General features: G+C 36.9%; 1 protein-coding gene across 1 annotated transcript; it reads right to left on the reverse strand.

The window, feature by feature from the left end:
* Positions 1-14865: 14865 nt before the first annotated feature.
* LOC141607804 (uncharacterized) lies at positions 14866-15522 on the reverse strand. Its single transcript, XM_074427150.1, has 2 exons — positions 15103-15522; positions 14866-15006 (listed from the first exon to the last, which is right to left on the reverse strand). The coding sequence occupies exons 1-2, from the start codon at positions 15520-15522 to the stop codon at positions 14866-14868; spliced, it is 561 nt and encodes a 186-aa protein (XP_074283251.1).
* Between the last annotated feature and the right edge of the window lie 5681 nt (positions 15523-21203).

Here is a 21203-nt window from a genome sequence, read left to right on the forward strand (position 1 = left end):
ATCTAAATTAGTTAAGATATTATATGGTTATTTTTCTTTTGACAGAACCTTTGGCTGTATGAAACACAGGGACAGAATTAAGGTATGATTTAAGGGCTCCAACTTATTTTATACTACGACACTCAAACAAACCCTATATAAAACAAGAATTTAACATTAGCGGTTTACTTTTTCGGAGAATATTATTTATTCTAAATAACAAGACACACCACCCTTAAAATAAATAATAGAAAAATATTTATTTATAAACTAAAATGAATATTTTAAAAAATACTTTATTAAGAAATTACGGATATTACAATCTACCCTCCTTAAAAGGAACTTCGTCCCCGAACTATGAATTTAGAAAATTAAAACAAAGTTAATAATTTTAGTGATATTACATTCCACCCTCCTTAAAAATAAAGTTTGTCCTAGAACTTAAAAATATTTCAAAATTAAGAAGTCAAACCTTCCGAAAGTTTCAAAAGTAATAACGAGTGGTGCTAAGATGTGACGATCTCAATACCTAACCATGATAGAACCTGGCTCTGATACCAATTGTAACACCCCTCATTTTCGTCTAATTAAAAACTTATAATTATATACAATACTGAACCAAAAATAGAGAGGGATTATAATCAATATACAAAGTCTCTAATTACAAATCCTTTTAAAAATAAGAAAAACAAAGATAGAAAATAAAACAAATTTTTTTCAAAGTCTTTAATAAAAATCTTGACTTGAAATCAAATCCTTTTGAACATCAGCGGAAGTCGCCTGAAAATAAAATCAGAAGACAGAAAGGTCTACCCCACATTTACCAGTAATTAACACATACATGGCGCATGTTTACATACCAATCGTTGCATCCAACATTCATGACAATACCCACCATCATAATTTGACCCATATCTTGCATTATCAATCACTTATTTCAACTACCCCAACTTGGTTCCCTTTCCTGTAAGTCTTTTTGTAACACCCCCATTTATTCAGGAACCTTTAGCTAGACATCCCAAGTAAATGAGAGTGTTACCATCTCGGTTTCCGGAGGTAGTGAATAACAAAGTCCAACTTCACCAAAGTACTTTAAATTAAAACTTAGCGATTACATGTTTATTACAACTTAACCAAATTAAACTTAATATAAAATAAGATACAACTGGGAGCGGAAATAAATAAAGTGATTAAATAATCTATGTGGTCTAGACTTCTAGGTACACTGGCCAAGTCCTCACGCATCCCATAGCTCCAAAGTCAGCTAATCTTTAGTACCTGTCAAATCTGCTCCCCATTTTGGTTCATCACAGGTGTTCACGAATACACGGTCAACCACGAGGTTGAGTAGGAATAAATACTAACAAAAAGAACACACGATAGGCAATCCAATTCAATTCACATTGCACAACTCCCTGAACAACGTGCTCCTTTCCATGACTTAGCACACCTCTCTTAACAACGTGCTCCTTCTCATAATTTAGCACACCTCCCTTAACAACGTGCTCACATTACTTTGGTACCCCTCCCTTAACAACGTACCGCCATTATGTAATATTACCCATCCCTCGCAATGTACATATTACCATTCCCCCACAGTACAAACTCCCTCAACAACGTACATCTGACTGTAGCACAACTTTTCACAATTTCCAAAATCACAATGAACAATACTATCAATTAAATTTACCTCATCACAATTATTAATATCAATCAACACGATGAAATATAATTCTCCCTTCCAACAAATACGATAATATCAACCAATGAACAATTCACATATGATCAATTCCACTTTAATATAAATCATCTATTATACCAACATTAACAAACAAGAGTTGAGTAGGATTTATCCCTACCTGGCAAGCAATTCCAATTAAGCAGCTCAATCGGTCCAAATAGTTAAAGCAATCCGAATGCGATTATAATTTCTTCACAAATCGTCAGCTAACATAAATATTATAATTTTCCATCAATTATTAATTCTTACCTTCCATTATTATTTACTAATTTATAAATTATATTCATTAATCAAATTAATTATTTATTATTATAAAAGGTTTACTATATTAAAAATCCGACTCAACTACAAACCCGAGTCACCCAAAGCAAAAGCCGTCTTAAAATAAACAAGTCAACCCACACCCAAACCCAAAAGCACGTGAATCCAACACTCACATACATACTTCATACACGGTTTTCACCCGTGTACACCACCCTTCCTTCAACCTCTTTTACACGACAACACCGACCACCAACAACTCCACCACCGCCTGCCTTCTCAAGCCCGCAACATGACGCATCCTGAAAACCACCAACCACCTCTTGATATGTCCTAACCAAGCCACAAAACCACTCCCTAAACAACCCCCTAAACCCGTGATGTGGTTACGCGGTCGTCACACGCCCAATCAAATACATTTATATTTTTAACAAACAACTAGTTAGTGGTTAAGTCGAGGTCGATCCATGGGACGATGTGCTTTGGGTTCTAAGTCTATCTATCTCAATTTATGCTAGTGTCACAATTGATTTGGGTTGGAGTTGGTGAGTCTAAACTAATAGAAGCAATAAAGTAAAATAAGCAATCAATTAAGAGATGTAAACAATTGATTAGAGACACTAGGATGCCATGATATCATAGGGGATTCATGGGAGTAGATCATACAAACATATTCTCAATTAGATGCAAGCACTTATTGTTGTGATGGGATCGTGTTAGTGTATATCTTACAATCCCTAAGAAGGTTTGGGTCCCGGAGCCGAATCGATTAGATTGTACAACACCTACTAGTCGACTTAATCCTTCCTATTCAACTCTATACATGGTCTAATGAGGCTCGAGTTGGTTTATATGATTACAAGCCTCATTGAATAAATAGGTGATGGATAAAAAAAAAATGCAAGAATGCATAGGCTCGCATTTCATCAAACATAACATGTGCATAGGTTGAAATCATAACAAACAAGCAAATTAATTATGAAAACATATTAGATTAAGCATAGATCAATCCCCGTGTTTGTTTCCCTTAATTCCCCATTAATCCTAGCTAAAAGACTACTCTCTCATGATCAAGTTTAACATGTTAATAAGTTGTCAATCATAGTAACAAAGCAAAACATGATGAATAAATGATGTGATTAACAATAATTAAACAAGAGTAAAAGGGGTTATACCTATATGAGATGATCCAAATAATAAAGTAAAGAATAATAGAAGAAAACTTGATTGATTGATGAAGCGTTGTCAATTTTCCAATAATAACCCAATAGTCTTCAATTACCCAATAATAATAAACTTGAACATGTTGGAGTGTCCCCGACAATAATGCGATCACAATTGTCGATCATGATGATCACATGTTTAAATCTCATTTTAAGAATACATAAGGGATGATTCATTTTAGAGTCAACTGATCAACATTAATCGGTAACGATTGGCTTGCTAGAGTTTGACGTTACTGTCCTGGGACGGTGGTGGTCAGTTGATCCCTTAAAGTCACACCTAAAGGATGATGCCCTTATCTGTAAAGTTGATTAATTATATGACGATACAAGTTGATCAATTCCTTAAAATTGAACAATTCATTTGTGAGAGAGAATATTGATATCTTATTGTAATGGGATTAAATAAGATTTATTTTAGTAATTGAAATGCCTTGTTTCTAAAATTGTTTATTGTTTGAAAAACAATAGAGATAAGAATGAATGGTTAATTATAATTCACAATTTATATGACCCATTTTATTTATGTGATCAAGTATCACTAGTCAATTTGTTGTATGTAATTTAATTAATTCATGAAATGATATTTATATGATAAATATGCATCAAATTAATTAATAACATGTAACATACTACATGTGACATATTGTGTGACAAGTGACAAATTGACAAAATAATATGGAGGTCCATTTTATCTCATATGACCGAAATATTGGAGGTAGTATGGGTGAGTGGGTGTTTTGTTTAACGGATAAATAAAACACTATGATTACCTGATGCGTGTCATTTATATGATGTTTTACACCTCATTTTACACGCATTTCAGAGCTCATTTGTGTAGTTTAAGCTACCATTTCCCCTATTTCCGTCTACTTTCGTGTTTTTGTACATTATTGCAGAAATGTGAAGAATTCAACGGAAATTGAGCTAAATCCGTCCCCGAGTATCCTGCATTGCATTTGACGTGAAGTATTCACTTAAGGAACGAGCTTGGTGCGCATTTCAAGGCCCAAAAGACAAATCCACGAGAAGTTAAAAGCGGATTACTAGCTAAAGCAGTCGATCGACCGCCATTCTTAGTCGGTCGACCATCCCACGGGTTCCAGAAGCTGCTGTACACTTCTGCTCAGTCGATCGACCGCCATGCTTAGTCGATCGACCAAGCCGCTACTTCAGACGAGAATTAAAAGACCGAGGAATAGAAAGCCCAAGGCGTATTAGGTTTTGCGAATAATGTTACGTTACTTTCTATATAACGTAACCTAGTTGACAGATACAATCATCTAATTTTTATTCAAGATTGGCAGACAGTTTTTTATAAAAATAATTAGGGTTCTTAATATTGTTTTCGTACAAATACTTTCGCATTCGGTTTCTGGATCTCTGGCTGCAATTCCAATCGGTATTCTTCTGATAATATTTCAGTTTGCTTTATTATCGTTTTGTAGGATAGAATTGCTATTTAGTCTCCCGAAACCGATTCATCGTTTATGTTAATTATTTGTTCTACTACTTCAAGCATGAATTCTTCTGTTTATTTCGTTAATTTTATTGTTGTTAACATCTTTAGTATGAGTAGCTAATTTATTCGTGCTAGGATGTAGGGGAACTATAGATTAGGCGGCATAGAATTAGCACGGCATGAATCGCGTGTCAGTCGATCGACTGTGATACTAGGTCGATCGATTGACCACGTGAGGTTTTACCTTCGTTTTGATTGTTTTAATTCTTTATTCGACGAATCGAGTGCACACGACTAGTTGAATGTTTAGGATGTGACTGACCCATTAGATCGAGAGATAGAGACAGTTGATTGACCACCAATTAAAATGACTAAACTATGCTGAGATCGAAAGATAGGTAAAGTTTAGATTATTAGTCACTTTTCAGGACGAGAGTAAGTATTAGTGATATTAGGGACTTATAGCGAGATCGAAAGATGCTATCTGTTGAGAGTGGACCGAGAGGACCTCTTGTTTTCCCGCCTCATGTGTTTGATTTAGACCGACTTAGTTTGCTGCCGCCGAAACTATAGTGAACCGACCATCCTAGTACCCTTCTTTATATTTGATTTAATATATTTCTTTAGTTTAATTTTTATTGTTATTAGCTATAGACCAAATCAAATCAACCCCCACACTTGTTACCTTAGATTAAATTTAGACAACTTTTAATTACATTCGCCTCCTTGTGGTTCGACTCTGTTACCACTAGCCTATGTTAGTTTTAATAGGAATTATAAATATTATTTTTGGTGCTCACAACGACGGGTATCAAATTTTGGCGCCGTTGCCGGGGAGGCAATTGTTCTAATTTTTAGTTGTTTTATTTAGTCTTTCTTAGTTTAAGGGACATCCGTTCCTTAAACTTTTCTTATATTCTTTTTGTAGTTTCTTCTTATGCGCAGGTCACAGGGTGGTGAACTAGTACCGTTCAATCCTGAGATTGAGAAATCCTTGCGCGAGTTGAGACGATCATCAAGGGTGTTGCCGATAGAGGAAGAGTTGAGTACTCTGTCAAGTTACTACGAGAACGCTCTGTTCGAGGAAGATCCCCCTACATCTCCTGCTTCTATTTCTTCAGCTGAGACAGTCACTTCTCCAGAAATTCCAGTCATGGCTGAAGAAGCAACTATAGCAAGTCATTCTCGAGCCGACAAAAAAATCTTTACAAGGGGTTCGAATTGCCTGAGTGATAGGAAATTCGAACAAAGCCTTCCTATATCAACTTAGGTTAGAGGAACCGGTTCGGGGTCTTTGCAAATGAAGATGCAGCCAAGCATATGGAGATATTTATCGATTATTGCTGCTCTATACCCCCACCGACCGGTGTGACCCAGGACCAGATAAAGGAGACTATGTTTATATTCTCACTCCGTGATGCTGCAAGGGAGTGGTACAGATATCTGGACCGAGCCGCTCATGGGATCACCGACTGGAATTCCTTAGCCCTGGCATTTTACAAGAAGTACTTCTCTGCCTCGAAGACGAATGCCATTAGAGCTCAGATCATGAGCTTTAAACAAGGGCCGGATGAGAACTTTCATGAAGCATGGGTCCATTTCAAGAAGTTGGTGCGAACCATACCGCACCATGGGTTCGAAAAATGGAGTCTTTGCAATCAGTTCTATAACGGGCTGTATGACGATCAGAGGGCTATTTTGGATGCTGCAGCCAATGACCGATTTGCTGAGAATATGGGAGAGACTAAGGGGTGGAAGATCATTGATGACTTAGCCACCCATAAAGCTGAGTATGGGAATTCCAAGGGGAATCAAAGAAGGAGCGCTGAATCTCCTTCTGTAGCTGCACTTGAAGCTCTCACTGCGAGATTTGACAAGTATGAACTGGGAGGAGCTTCAAAAGGAGGTATTTACCAAGTGAATATTGTTTCAGACGGTCCTTTCGTCTGTAGAAGATATGGAGCTGAGGGACATGTCTCAGAAAATTGTCCTAGTCCCTTTGAGTCTTGCGCTGCCTTTCAACATTATAGGCAGACAAACACCTACTATGAGCCTAATGTTCATCCCAACTTGAGGTGGAGTAGCCAGAATGTCCTAAATCCAACTCCACCTCCGCAGCAGCAGCAGCAGCAAGCCTATGTGCCCCCTCATCATAAGCAACAACAATATCAAAAACCTCCCTATGTGCCGCAGCAGCAACAATCCCAAAATTCCGAGTTTGCTGAGTTGAAGAATATGTTGCAAAAGGAGTCCCAAGCTAGAGAGGCCGGGATGAAGCTACTAGAGAGCCAAATTGCTCAATTGGCTAGCAAGAGTACCACTCGAGCTCCGGGACACTTACCGACTCAAACTGACCAGAAAGAGACCCTAAATGCCATTACTTTGAGGAGTGGGTTAACCCTGGAGGGGCCTGCTATGATTGAGGATGCCCCTGAAAAAGATAAGCCGAAACCGAGTCAAAACAAAGCTGGAACGAACAAAGGAAAGAAAAAGGCGTCTACCAGGTATATCAGTCGATCGAATGATGTACCCGGTCGATCGACTGAAGTGCGCGTTACAGGAGCTTCTGGAAATGTAGAACCCAGTCGATCGACTGACCAACCAGGTCGATCGACTGGAACCGCTGCTGATAATGAGCAATTTCGTCCTCCAATGCCAGATAATTTGAGAGACCACTTATTTCGGGGTACGACAACTCCGAAAGTATTGGGGCAAGACCCGAGTGCTGATGGGTCCGTCCCAATTCCGAAGTACGACCCAATGTCGATCAATAATGGTTCCTATTTGAGACGGTCTGAAGAGGGGTCAAGCTTCAATAAGGAGAAGGTAGTGGACTTCCAGCCTAAGTCCACGGATGCCGGCATGCGAGACTTAGAGGAGAGGGCTAAGTTACTACTTTTAGCCCCTTATCCAGAGAGACTAGTGCCGATAAAGGAACAGGTATCTTTCAATAAATTTGAAAATGTTGTTCGTAGTCTTAACGTACAAGTACCTTTCCTTGAATTAGTGAATCAAGTACTCGCTTATATGAAGTTTATGATGCAATTGCTTTCTAAAAAGAGGTCACTTGAAACAGTGCATACTGTCGCACTCACTAAAGAGTCATGTTCGTATCTGTCTCACACTGCACCCCATAAGCTAGAGGACCCAGGTAGCTTTTCCGTTCCTTGTAATATAGGTACCTTCTCTATTGAGAGGGCATTATGTGACCTAGGAGCTAGCATTAGCGTCATGCCCTTGAGTCTAGCTAGAAGGTTAAAATTGAATAGGTTTGCAGTGACAAACATGACCGTTCAGATGGCTGACCGATCTGCGGTCCAGCCTATAGGAGTCCTAGAAGACATCCCTGTGCAAATAGGGAAGTTTTTCTTCCCTGTAGACTTTGTGGTCCTAGATATGCCTGAGGATACCCACATACCTATCATTCTAGGTAGGCCATTTCTGCACACTGCTGGTGCAGTTATTGATGTTGGTTCTGGGACCCTGACCTTCAAAGTGGGGAAGCATTCTATTGTCTTCGCCCAGACAGCTAGGAAGAAAGACCTCATGTGGCCTGTCACCTGTAATACGGTTTCTGAAAAGAAATCATACTTTGTGCTTCTTGATATGCCTGTCTCTATTCCTATTCCTGTTATAACACCTCCGCCCCAGACTGGGAGCAAGAAGGAGGAAGATTCTGTTGTTTTAGACATTGCAGGAGCTGGTTTGGGGAAGGACGAGCTGCATGTTACTCCGGCTGTGAAGGAGCAAATCGTTTTGAGAGGCGGTCTTGGATGCCTGAGTTATGGCACTGATGAGGAGCTGGAAGATGAGCCAGCCAAAGTGAGACAGTCCGACCTGGACTTTGATGAGCCGGAAGAGGTCATTGATTGGGGAGATGACAAAGCTGTTGGTCCATCAAGCTCTACGGATGCTGAAGTGGAGAAAGGTGCAGCTGAGAAGATGAGCACCGTTGAGGCTACCTCTTGTAGCCAGAAGCCGACAAAGTGGGCCATACCGTGGCTGTTTTGATCAACTACTAGTTGATCATGCGCTTTATCAAAAACTTTCATTTTATTGCTTTTAAACACTTTTTATTGTTTATGTGTGCGCGAGACTTCGCATTTTAATTATTTGGTTTAGGATTTTTAAAGCCTTTAGACTTTACTCTGGGTTTTGCGCAATTTTGGACGCGTATTATTGTGCACTTGCAGGTTCTTAGACCTCATTAGCTCAAGTTATTGAGCAAATACGAAGAAATAAGAAGTTACAGCAGTATTTTCAGTCGATCGACTGGCCTTTATGGTCGATCGACTGGCTGCACAGTTCTAGGAGCTTCTGTTCCTGACACATTGGTCGATCGACTGCCTGCTATAGTCGATCGACCGAGGACGCTACTGTACCTGTTCACGACCTCTCCCCTGCTGTGTTTGGTCGATTTGCGGACTTGAGGGAGTTTTCCACTCCACTTTATCTTCCGTCAAATTATTTATTTCTTCTATTTTTCTTAATTGTGCACATAATTACCGCTTCATTATTGATTTCTCGATTTTATGCGTGGTTCTTTTGTCTTTTCAGGTACTTTTTGGTGGCACTGCTAGCTACTGAAACCTCCTAGCTTACGCTGGTTTGAGGAGGTTTCCTTTTTGCTGCGCTTAAAGTCTTGTGAGTTCCCGATTTCCACTTCATGTCTTATTTCTTTATTTTCTCGCAAATTCCCGTTTCTTTTTTCTTCATTACATGATTTTGCACAATAGGGACATTGTGCGATTTGGTTTGGGGAAGGGTTTTGCGTCGCATATCATTTGCTTGCATTCACGTTTCCATTTTGTCTTGCATTGTTGTTTATCTATTTATATATATACAAAAAATTCCAAAAAAAAAAAAAATTGAAAAATTTCCTCAAAAATTCAAAAAAATGCACGTTTATTTTAGCATATAGGTCGAGTCGGAACGGTAGTATTTCAATGATAACATTGCATTTGCATCTGTTTTGCCTAAGCCGTGCTAATTGACATGTTATTAGTAGAATCGTATAAGTGCATATCTACGAGTTTTCGTTAATTATTTGCTGAACTTGAGACTTGACTTAGATTTTTGGCAAACTACATCATATTTCTGAGTATTAGAGCCTATAACTGGTGTCATCTATGACCAGTTTATCTAGGAATGTGAGTAGTACTCCTTATGAGACATGTTACATAAATATGCATAAATATGAACTTAATCTGCTTAATACCTGTATGCATTCGGTTTGTGGTTAGTTGACACATGTGGTAGAGGTTTCCCTTTATTCGTTTTGCCGATAAGCTTCACACTGCCAAAAGTAGCCTTTTTGTCCCACTACTACATCCTACATTTAGCCTGCCCTTGTCAAGCTAGTAGTCTATATTCTTGGGATTGTTACTTAGTTTTGGGTAGCATTTGCTCTTATTGAGATTTTGTTGGGTAGATGAAAAGAAGGAAAGAAAAAAAGAGAAAAATAATGAAAAAAAATGTTTAGAAAAAAGAAAAAGAGTTCTGTACTGTTCAAAGAAGTCGATCGACTGCCAATTCTGGTCGATCGACTGAGGTTCGAAAGAAAAGAAGAAATCAATTTGCATAAATTCAAAATCTTTATCTTATGGCGATTTTTGCTCCCATGTTGCATTAATATCTTATGGGGAGTTGGTTGATTACTTTTATACTGGAGATTGTGAGATTTGTGCTTGCTATAGCACCGTTTCGTTTGATTATGAGCAAGAAGAAGGATGTTGCCATATGGTTCCATTTTGGTGCTAGCTTGATCACCTGTACCTCCACTTTCCCATAAATGTTTTGCCTCTTCTTACCCATACCTCACATATCCACATATATACCTCGGCATGTGTCATGGTCTTTTGTTGGTTGGAATGCATATGTACGGTTATAGAGATTGTTTTCATATTAGATTACAGGCATGTTCTTATAGGTCGTAGTTAGGTGAGAGTCTTTACAAAATTAATTCTTTCTATCCTCTTATATATTCACCTATGCTTATGTGTGATATGAGCGACCCGTGAGAGTCCAATTTGATAAGTCTCTATAGTTAACGGTTCAGCAGTTTTTAACGACTTCATAACTCGGTTGCATGATTCATAGTTGCTAATTGATTGTTAGTTGCATTAAATTGGTTTAGGCTTTACATGTTGTAATTCGCTCTGAGATTGAACTCGTTCCATTAGGTCATTAGATCGAGTCTAGTTCTTGCTTGGGGACAAGCAAGGGTTTGGTTTGGAGAAGTTTGATGCGTGTCATTTATATGATGTTTTACACCTCATTTTACACGCATTTCAGAGCCCATTTGTGTAGTTTAAGCTACCATTTTCCCTATTTCCGTCTACTTTCGTGTTTTTGTACATTATTGCAGAAATGTGAAGAATTCAACGGAAATTGAGCTAAATCCGTCCCCGAGTATCCTGCATTGCATTTGACGTGAAGTATTCACTTAAGGAACGAGATTGGTGCGCATTTCAAGGCCCAAAAGACAAATCCACGAGAAGTTAAAAGCGGATTACCAGCTAAAGCAGTCGATCGACCGCCATTCTTAGTCGATCGACCATCCCACGGGTTCCAGAAGCTGCTGTACACTTCTGCTCAGTCGATCGACCGCCATGCTTAGTCTATCGACCAAGCCGCTACTTCAGACGAGAATTAAAAGACCGAGGAATAGAAAGCCCAAGGCGTATTAGGTTTTGCGAATAATGTTACGTTACTTTCTATATAACGTAACCTAGTTGACAGATACAATCATCTAATTTTTATTCAAGTTTGGCAGACACTTCTTTATAAAAATAATTAGGGTTCTTAATATTGTTTTCGTACAAATACTTTCGCATTCGGTTTCTGGATCTCTGGCTGCAATTCCAATCGGTATTCTTCTGATAATATTTCAGTTTGCTTTATTATCGTTTTATAGGATAAAATTGCTATTTAGTCTCCCGAAACCGATTCATCGTTTATGTTAATTGTTTGTTCTACTACTTCAAGCATGAATTCTTCTGTTTATTTCGTTAATTTTATTGTTGTTAACATCTTTAGTATGAGTAGCTAATTTATTCGTGCTAGGATATAGGGGAACTATAGATTAGGCGGCATAGAATTAGCACGGCGTGAATCGCGTGTCAGTCGATCGACTGCCATACTAGGTCGATCGACTGACCACGTGAGGTTTTACCTTCGTTTTGATTGTTTTAATTCTTTATTCGACGAATCGAGTGCACACGACTAGTTGAATGTTTAGGATGTGACTGACCCATTAAATCGAGAGATAGGGACAGTTGATTGACCACCAATTAAAATGACTAAACTATGCTGAGATCGAAAGATAGGTAAAGTTTAGATTATTAGTCACTTTTCAGGACGAGAGTAAGTATTAGTGATATTAGGGACTTATAGCGAGATCGAAAGAAGCTATCTGTTGAGAGTGGACCGAGAGGACTTCTTGTTTTCCCGCCTCATGTGTTTGATTTAGACCGACTTAGTTTGCTGCCGCCGAAACTATAGTGAACCGACCATCCTAGTACCCTTCTTTATATTTGATTTAATATATTTCTTTAGTTTAATTTTTATTGTTATTAGCTATAGACCAAATCAAATCAACCCCCACACTTGTTACCTTAGATTAAATTTAGACAACTTTTAATTACATTCGCCTCCTTGTGGTTTGACCCTGTTACCACTAGCCTAGGTTAGTTTTAATAGGAATTATAAATATTATTTTTGGTGCTCACAACGACGGGTATCATTACCTATGATGTAGGGTAGTCTTACACCTACTTTACTTAATAAGAACAAAAGTAAAAGAAAAGACTATGCATTGGCCTCATGTCACTCCCTCTACCGTATTTGTGTATGAAGAGGAGAGAATTTTATTCTCTCAATTTTTACTTGTATTCATACACATGCAAAATTTATCCTCTCTCATATATTCATTCTTTTCTTCATCAAAACATAAGATTTTTGATTCAAATTGTTCATAAAAGATTACTAAAATTATTAGTGTAATATATGAGTATTAGTAATCAATTTTAAGGTAAACTACTAAACAAATATCTAGCAAATATTATTTAGTGGGGATAAGGGATAATCTTGGATGCTATCAAGAGGAGAATCTCTACTTTGGGATTTTTGGAGGATCATCCTTATATTCATTATAGCTCAAGAACTAACAAGTAGGAGATCTTGTTGGTGCCCAAATAGCCGAAAATAAGATGGTGAGAAATAGATTTTTCATCTCTTTTATTAAGTTTGCATGCATAAGATCTTTAAGTTTTTATGACTAAAACTTTAAACCAAAATATGTGATATTTAAAATATGATTTTTTTTTGGTGAAATGTGAGTATATATATATATTTCAAAAAGACATATCCAATTACAAAAGGACCAAAAAGCTTTCTACAAATATCCGTTCTGCCACTAGCACAGGCCTGACAACACTGAACTGAGTTCGAGCAAGATTGCGTTGATGCCAAACTGTGTACCTGTAGCACGATAGCACCAAGGCTAGAGCCTTCCATTTCATGCTTCTATCAGAAACATTCAGCAGCTCACTATCAGTGGGGAAAGGGCGTTCAATCCAGTCTTCAACATATTTCTGAACTTGACAACTGAATTTACATTCAGCAAACAGATGCTCATTAGTTTCAGCCTGTTCTGCACATAGGACACACAGGTCATCCTGACAGCATCCATACGAAAAGAGTTTGGCTTTAGTATTCAGTCTGCCCTGCATTATCAGCCAGGAATTGAAGGAATGTTTGGGCACATTCCATTCATTCCAAACTACTTTTGTCCAATGCTGAGTAGGAGCTGTTCCCATAAGCCATTTATATCCATGGCTAATTGTATAACCTTTTCGATGAGGAGCCCAACAATTATCAACGAATCCATGCTTAAGCTGCTCCTTCACCTTACAAATAGTCTTCCAGGTCCAAGTAGAGTCATTTGCAGGTGTATAGTCATTCCAGTTCATTCCTTTGAGATAAACACTATCTATCCACTTAATCCAAAGCCTGTCAGCCTTCACATATATCCAGTTCACCAATTTTCCAACTGAAGCAATGTTCCAAGTGCTGGCTTTTTTAATCCCTAGTCCCCCTGCAGCTTTTGACATGGTAACTCTGTCCCAACCTACTAAAGGAACTCTATGATATTCAGAGGAGCTATCCCATAGGAAGTTCCTACATATAGCCTCAACTCTCTTAATAGCAGCTTTAAGAATGACAAACATTGCTGCCCAGTAATTGTACAAAGTATTAAGCACTGAATTTATGAGAACAACCCTACTAGCATAGGATAACTTTTTTGCACCAATACTTCTGATCCTTGTCACCATTTTCTCCACAAGACTGCTGCACTCTTTCTTTGATACTTTCCCTGGCTGAATTGGAACCCCTAAATATCTAAATGGCATTTTTCCTTCCTGAAATCCAGTGACTGATAGGATATCAGTCTGCAAGTCCACATTCATACCATTAAAAAATATTTCTGACTTTGCATTGTTCATCTGCAAACCTGATGCAATAGAAAAGGAGGTGAAAGCTTTAACAAGGAGGAGAATAGATGGGGCATCTCCTTTGCAAAACATCAAGAGATCATTTGCAAACATGAGGTGAGTTAACTTAATTCCTTTGCACTGTGGGTGATAATGAAATGGCCATCTGGCTGTGGCATAGGCAATGAGCCTTGTCAAATAATCCATACAAATAGTAAAAATAAGAGGAGAGACTGGATCACCCTGCCTGAGTCCCCTCTTACCCTTGAAGTACCCAAAGTTGCTTCCATTCAAGACTAAGGTATAGGAAGTAGTTGTTATGCAAGTCATCAGGAGATCAATAATTTTGTTAGGAAACTTCAGTCTAACCAACAATTGTGCCACAAAGTCCCATTCTACAGTATCATAGGCTTTCTGCAAATCAACTTTGAATAAGCATCTGGGAGATACATTTTTCCTAGAGTATTGATGTACTATATCCTGGCATATCAGAACATTCTCAATAATGGACCTACCTTGTACAAATGCTCCTTGACTTTCATGTATCAGATCAGGCAATACCAGGGCAAGCCTATTGCAAAGAATTTTAGAGATAACCATGTAAAGTACATTGCAGCAAGCAATGGGTCTGAACTGTTTAACTGAGGTAGGTCTCTCACACTTAGGAATCAGGCTAATGTTTGTTGCATTCAGTTGAGTTAATATTTAACCTGTATTAAAGAAATCTTGAACAACATCAACCACATCACTTCCAATCAAATCCCAGGAGTCCCTAAAAAATCCACTTGAATACCAATCTGGACCAGAGGCTTTATCAATAGGAATGGAAAAGACCATCTGTTTGACCTCCTCATAAAGCACTGGCTTATTCAAAATAGAAATGTGTTCCTCTATGCAAAATTTCCCAAATTAAAGGACTGCAGGTCTCACATGCTCAGTTACCTTTCTACTACCAAGGAGTCCATTATAATACTCTAAGAATGCATCCTGAATACTCTGATTATCAGTACATACATTCCCTTGCTGATCTTCAATCTGAATAATAGTATTTCTGATGCATCTTTTCTTTATGTTGGCATGAAAGTAAGCAGAATTAATATCCCCATCATCAGTCCATTTGATCTTGGCTTTCTGCTGCAGAAAACTATATTTGGCCTTGGTCAAAACTCTAAGATTCTCCATAGCTTCCCTCTCCCTGGTGATAAGAGAAGGATTCATAGGGTCACCCATAATATGACTCTGAATCTCAGCTAAAGTCAGTTCTGCCTCCTCAGTCTTGACTTCAATATCAGAATAGCATTCCTTGTTCAGATCTTTTAACACATTCTTTAAGGCTTTCAGTTTCTTAACAATGCAAAACATTCTTGTGCCATTCACAGTACTATCCCATACTTCCTTGATCCTGGGAATGAACCCAGCTGCACTCCCCCACATATTAAAATATTTGAAGCTCCTAGACTTAATGACGCCAAGTGTTTATTAGAAACAACATAGGGATTGTGATCAAGGAGTCCTTCAGGGTGGAAATGACCCACCATTTCTGGATACACACTTAGCCAATCATTGTTTACTAGAAATCTATCCAGTCTACTGTATTTTCTATGCTCAACATCTTGCTTATTCGTCCAAGTATAGAAAGCCCCTGTAGCCTGTATATCAATCATCCCACAAGCATTCATGCAGTCAACAAAAGCATCCATATCCTCATCTCTAGTCTGCCCTCCTAGTCTTTCTTCAGATTCAAAGATGCAGTGTTAAAATCTCCAGCTAGTGCCCATGGTCCAGTACAAGTAATGGCAAACTTATTCAAACACCTCCACAAGTCAAGTCTATCCTTCCCCTCATTAAAAGCATAAATCAAAGTTAAAAGAAAGCTATTCCCACTAACTTTAACAGTAATCTGAGTATGAATAAATTGAGGATTATACTCCAGAACATGAACATCAAATAATTGTGGTTGCCATAACAGCCACACCCTTCCACCCTTATGAGTATGAGTATTAGTGGTAACACACCAACCATCAAACAGGTTAAGAGCTATATTAGTCACATTGCCACCATTTATTTTAGTCTCAAGCAGGCCAAAGAGACCTACCTTCTGATTATTCATAAAATTTTTAACTACTTTCTGTTTATTTACATTATTAAAACCCCGCACATTCCAAAATCCAATGTTATTCATGAGGCACAGGTGGATTGGGAGGGTCACCAGTTTGCTTGATACTACTCTGTTGCTGTTCAATTGCATCCAAATCTATAGTTTCATCTTCAGATTCACTATCACCTTGTTCCTCAGCCGCTGTGTCGGTGCGCCCGGAGTAATTGGACTTGCCGAACAGGGAATTCGATCTCGAAAGTTTTGATGCAACCTTTGGCACAGGTCTCCATTCCTTTCTAACCACAGGTTGTATTGGTTTCTTTGATTGAGTCTTCCTGCATTCATTTGTTTCATGCCCCATGCCTTTGCACTTCAGACATATACTAGGCTTCCAATCATACTCCACTTTAATCTTCAATAGACTTCCATTCTCATCTTTAAACTGCACACTAGTTGGAAACTTATTTCCCACATTTCACTCCACCATCATTCGTGCATATCCCAATCTGGTTTTTGCTTCAGTTGCTTGATCAGTCCTTACAAAAGGCCCTACCAAAGCAGCTATTTTAGGAAGACACTTCCCCCAAAATTTGAGAGGGAGGCCATATAGTCGTATCCAAGCAGGTACCACCTTTATCTCCTCCTTGAGAAGATCTACATCACTCTGCCAGGGTTTAACCACTAATGGTTTATTATCAAACATGTGATACCCTGCTTTAAGCACTTCATCTTTCTGTTGCATTGAGTTAAATCTTACTAAAAAAATTCCATTAGGCAAAAACGAAATCTTATCAATCCCATACTTACTCCAAATTCTATGAACAAATCCCTCCAAGACCTCCCATGGTGGGTTTGCACCTAGAACAAAACATACAACTGCCTGATTCCAATAATCAACCTCCTCCTGTACATCCTCAGGAGTAAATTGCAATATGTTATCATCCAGGGGTACATCTATCTTCTCAGAGGTCTCTACTATACTCTGAACATTCAAAGTATTATCAATAGGCTTCTTACCACGAGTTGTTATCCATTAAACATTCTCTGTTGGCTCCTCAGCATCTTCAAAAGATAGGCCAGGAACCCTAGTAACTTCATGCATGGGCTTAGTACGTAACACTTCATCCTCAGCAGGCCCCTGTTTTCCTCCTCCATTACGGCTATTACTTGCTTTCTTTTTAGAACTATTTAAAATATGATTTCCAACAAGTGGTATCAGAGCATTATGGTTGTTGCATGCAAGACCGGGTTAGTTTTCCGAGTTAATTTAATTAACATATAAAACTTGTTATTTAGGATTTATGAAGATAAATCATGAAGTAATTTTGCATGTTAAAATTTTCTGGTCCTAAGTGATTTTTAGGACATTTTGGTTTATTTATGGATTTTATTGTTCATTTTATATAATATTGGCATTAAAATGTGATTTTTATGATAAAAATGTCATTTTTGGACGGAAAATAGCTAAACTTCGATTGTTTCAGTGGTTTTTAGATATCTTTTCACATATATTATCTACTGATGGCCTGTAAATTTTCATGATAAAATGAGTTGTTATGCTCGAAATATGGATTTTTCAAGTTAAAAACGTATTTAAATGGGAAAATAGGTTAATATGCGTTATATTTCGAATCTGGTCATGGAAATTTAGTATGTTGTCACATAAAATTTAACAAGATGTGTGTAAAATATTTGGCTATAATGAAGTCTTTATGCATAATTTATGAATTTTTGATTAAAAATCACATAAATAGTGACTTTAATTAGTAAAAATGCTAAAACATACTTCATGACTAAGGAGAAAGGTCACATGTTTCATTTTATCATATATTTCAGATCTAAAAGTGAAAAGTTGATAAAAATAATTTTTCTCATATTTTTATGGTGATAATTGTTTAAATCCGATAAACCGCAACATTGTTTTTCTCGATATATTTTCAAAATTTTTAACCTAAGTTTTGAACATTATGAGTGTCATGGTATTTTTCCAGAATGTTCATGAGTTTAAATTTCAAATTTTAAAATTATTTGAAATTTTTATGATTTAATTTGAAGTTTATGGCATAATTTTGTATTTTAGGTCCATTTATGAACAATATTAAGAAATCTAGGTTAATTATTGTCAATATGTTAGTGGAGACTAATTTTGAGTCCTAAGATGGTTATGGTAATTAACTTGTACATAAATATGAATTTATGTAATTATTGTGATTTTAAAAGGTTAAATCACGCAAATCCATAAAAACCGATTAATATACGATATTGGCTCCTTAAAGGCGATTTAGCATAAAATTGGGCATGTTCATACATATTATAATGCTACATTTTATTTATGATTGTCATATTTTAATTTTATGTTATTTTGACTTATGTAATTTTACTTAGTATGGCCTTAGTTTTAATTGGTATTACCCGAAATGTATGGGAATATCGATTCGGTTGTAATTTATTGTGATCTCGTATCACCGTTTTGTAATTTAATAGATTTATTTTATTTTAATTACAAATGTATAATAGGAAATTATGGAATTTATTATGTAATTTATTTATTCCGGAGTTCCTTGAAGACGGTGCCAGTCGAGAAGGCGTTTCATCAAAGAAAATGTTGCCTTGAAATGCGTGTCAAGACCGAAGTTCTAGGGACCAAAGGAGTTGATTTCCGAATATGTAATAGTTTATTAGATTTACTATTTTAGGAAGGCCATACTAGGATTTTATTTATGCTTTGCATTTTATTTATATGTTGCATGCATCGCTAAATCGCCATAACTAAAACATGCATTATCATTAAATCGAGTATATCGACCGTGTCAATTACTATTATCGTAGTTCACCACTTTAGTTCACTTAAAACGTGATAGATAATAAATTGACATGACCTCTCGCTTAAATAAACAATTGAGACTTAGCCTTACCAAAAAGTAGAAACCATGAAAACCTATTTCGTGAGGGAGTGCACTCGGCCATACCGGGGTACAAACCTTGCTACGTAGGGGAAGTGGGTGATAAATGTCTATCCACCGAATTTATGTTAATAAAGGGTATTTCGGCACACCGTGCCCTAAGTTAATATGAATTTGGATCATGGACACATTTATTCGAAATTTGGATTGAACTCAACGAAAGTATTCACGACGATTTCCGGATGTGTTTCGGGCTAGAGATAAATAGTAATGTAATTTTATCGACCAAGAGTTCTAAAAGTAGAATCGATTAAAGAGTTAATCCACCAAGTTATGTTAACAAAGGGTATTTCGGCACACCGTGCCCCAAGTTAATATGATTTTGGATCTTGGAATCATTTATCATAGTTGGGTAGAGGTCACTATGTAAATGCTTTACTTGTTATTTACAAGTGTTAATAAAACGATAAATGTTAAGTTTTCCACTATTCCGTTATTATATTGTTCTATTTCTTTACCACAATTCATATACGATATCATTTCGATTTTTGATTCAAATCTCCATTAAAAAAAAATCGTAACTAAAGACAAAACTTGAATTTTTCTTCTAAAAACCTCATATTATCCATTGTACGGATCTCTTGTGAAGACTATAGATAAAAGTTATTCGTAATCAAAATTGTTTTTGATTCTTGACTAACATATCTACTTACAATGAATTGTTTCTCATATGCTTAATCGAGTTAAGTACTTTGAAACGTTACATCATTTTGGTAACTTGATTTGTTTGAAATCAAAATTGACCAAAATACAGCAACCACTTCAATGAAAGTTTTAAGACTAAACAAACGAATGAAGAGTAGTCTTCATGAATTTCAATTTTGCTTCTCTCAGCAAAGACTCATTGAAATGAGTGGGAGCATTCTCTTAAACCGTTAAGAAAAGGATAAGGTTTTAAAGAAGTAAAATTAGAATGGAATTGATACAAGGTAATGTTAAAAGTAAAGTTATTGAGAATAACGATACTAAACCTATCAATCCCGACCGATAATGTTTCCATTGTCTTAATTGTTGGACGCTAGAAAGGAAACTACCCCAAATTATTGAAGAATCAACAAGTTAGTTGTGGGACAACTAATGGGACCTTCTTCTTTAAATGTTTATTTGATTAACATAAATTTTGATAGTACTATTTTGTCAATATTAGAAACCAGTGGAGGTTTTCATCATTGTATTCGATAAATAAGATGATTATAATATGACGACTAGCATCAAATAATATCGAGAGAGATAGAGTCATTGTGTAATCAATCTAGTTTTGGGTTTATAGTTGTACTTAATTATGACTATTAAGTGCATAAACTCTAAATAAGAATATAAACTTGTTAAGATACAAAAGAGGTTTCACTTTTGTGACCCTATACACCACGATTTGATGTATGGCTAGCCCATTATCAAGGTGAATATATTCTAAACCAAACTAGAATGATACATCATGTAGATGATGAAAGACTCAAATTGGTATCCCAAGATTAAACCTTAAATTCTGGAATGATGAACGCAAAGAGTTATCGAGTACTCTTGAAACCATTAGGTTGTTAATCTTATGGTATATGCGTATCTTGTATTCAAAGCAAGATGTCTCGTGCCTTTTGGTTGAAAAGCAGATCGAGGTTGTAAATCATTGATCCAAAATAGGTTGATCATTTTCTTTTACCAACGATTTAGGTTGACACTAATGTGTTCACTTAATAAGGTAAATAGAGAAATCTTTGAAGAAGTTCAAAGAGTTCCAGGAATCACGATTTAGTCGTGATGGGATTATCAAAGTAAAGACTTTGATATAAGCCAAAGAAAATGTGATATAGTATCACAAATTAATCTCTCTTAGCACGTATTATGGGATAATGTGTGGTTGGATAAAGAAATCAAACGCTATTCTCATGGCTCTAAGCCTTGTATTGAGTTGTGACTTAAACATTCTCATGTAAGTCATATGTTCATTACTTTCTAGAAGTAACATGAGTCAATTAATTGCTTTG

Source organism: Silene latifolia, chromosome 10 (assembly GCF_048544455.1).
Source record: "Silene latifolia isolate original U9 population chromosome 10, ASM4854445v1, whole genome shotgun sequence".
NCBI classification, from domain to species: Eukaryota; Viridiplantae; Streptophyta; class Magnoliopsida; order Caryophyllales; family Caryophyllaceae; genus Silene; species Silene latifolia.

What these genes read in the sequence shown, in the direction of transcription:
- LOC141607804 (XM_074427150.1), bottom strand. Translation starts at nt 15,522, where the DNA reads ATGTTTTGCATTGTTAAGAAACTGAAAGCCTTAAAGAATGTGTTAAAA. An exon ending in GACTCCTTGGTAGTAGAAAG is followed by an intron (nt 15,007 to 15,102) that starts GTAACTGAGCAT and finishes CTTTATGAGGAG; the next exon opens with GTCAAACAGATGGTCTTTTC.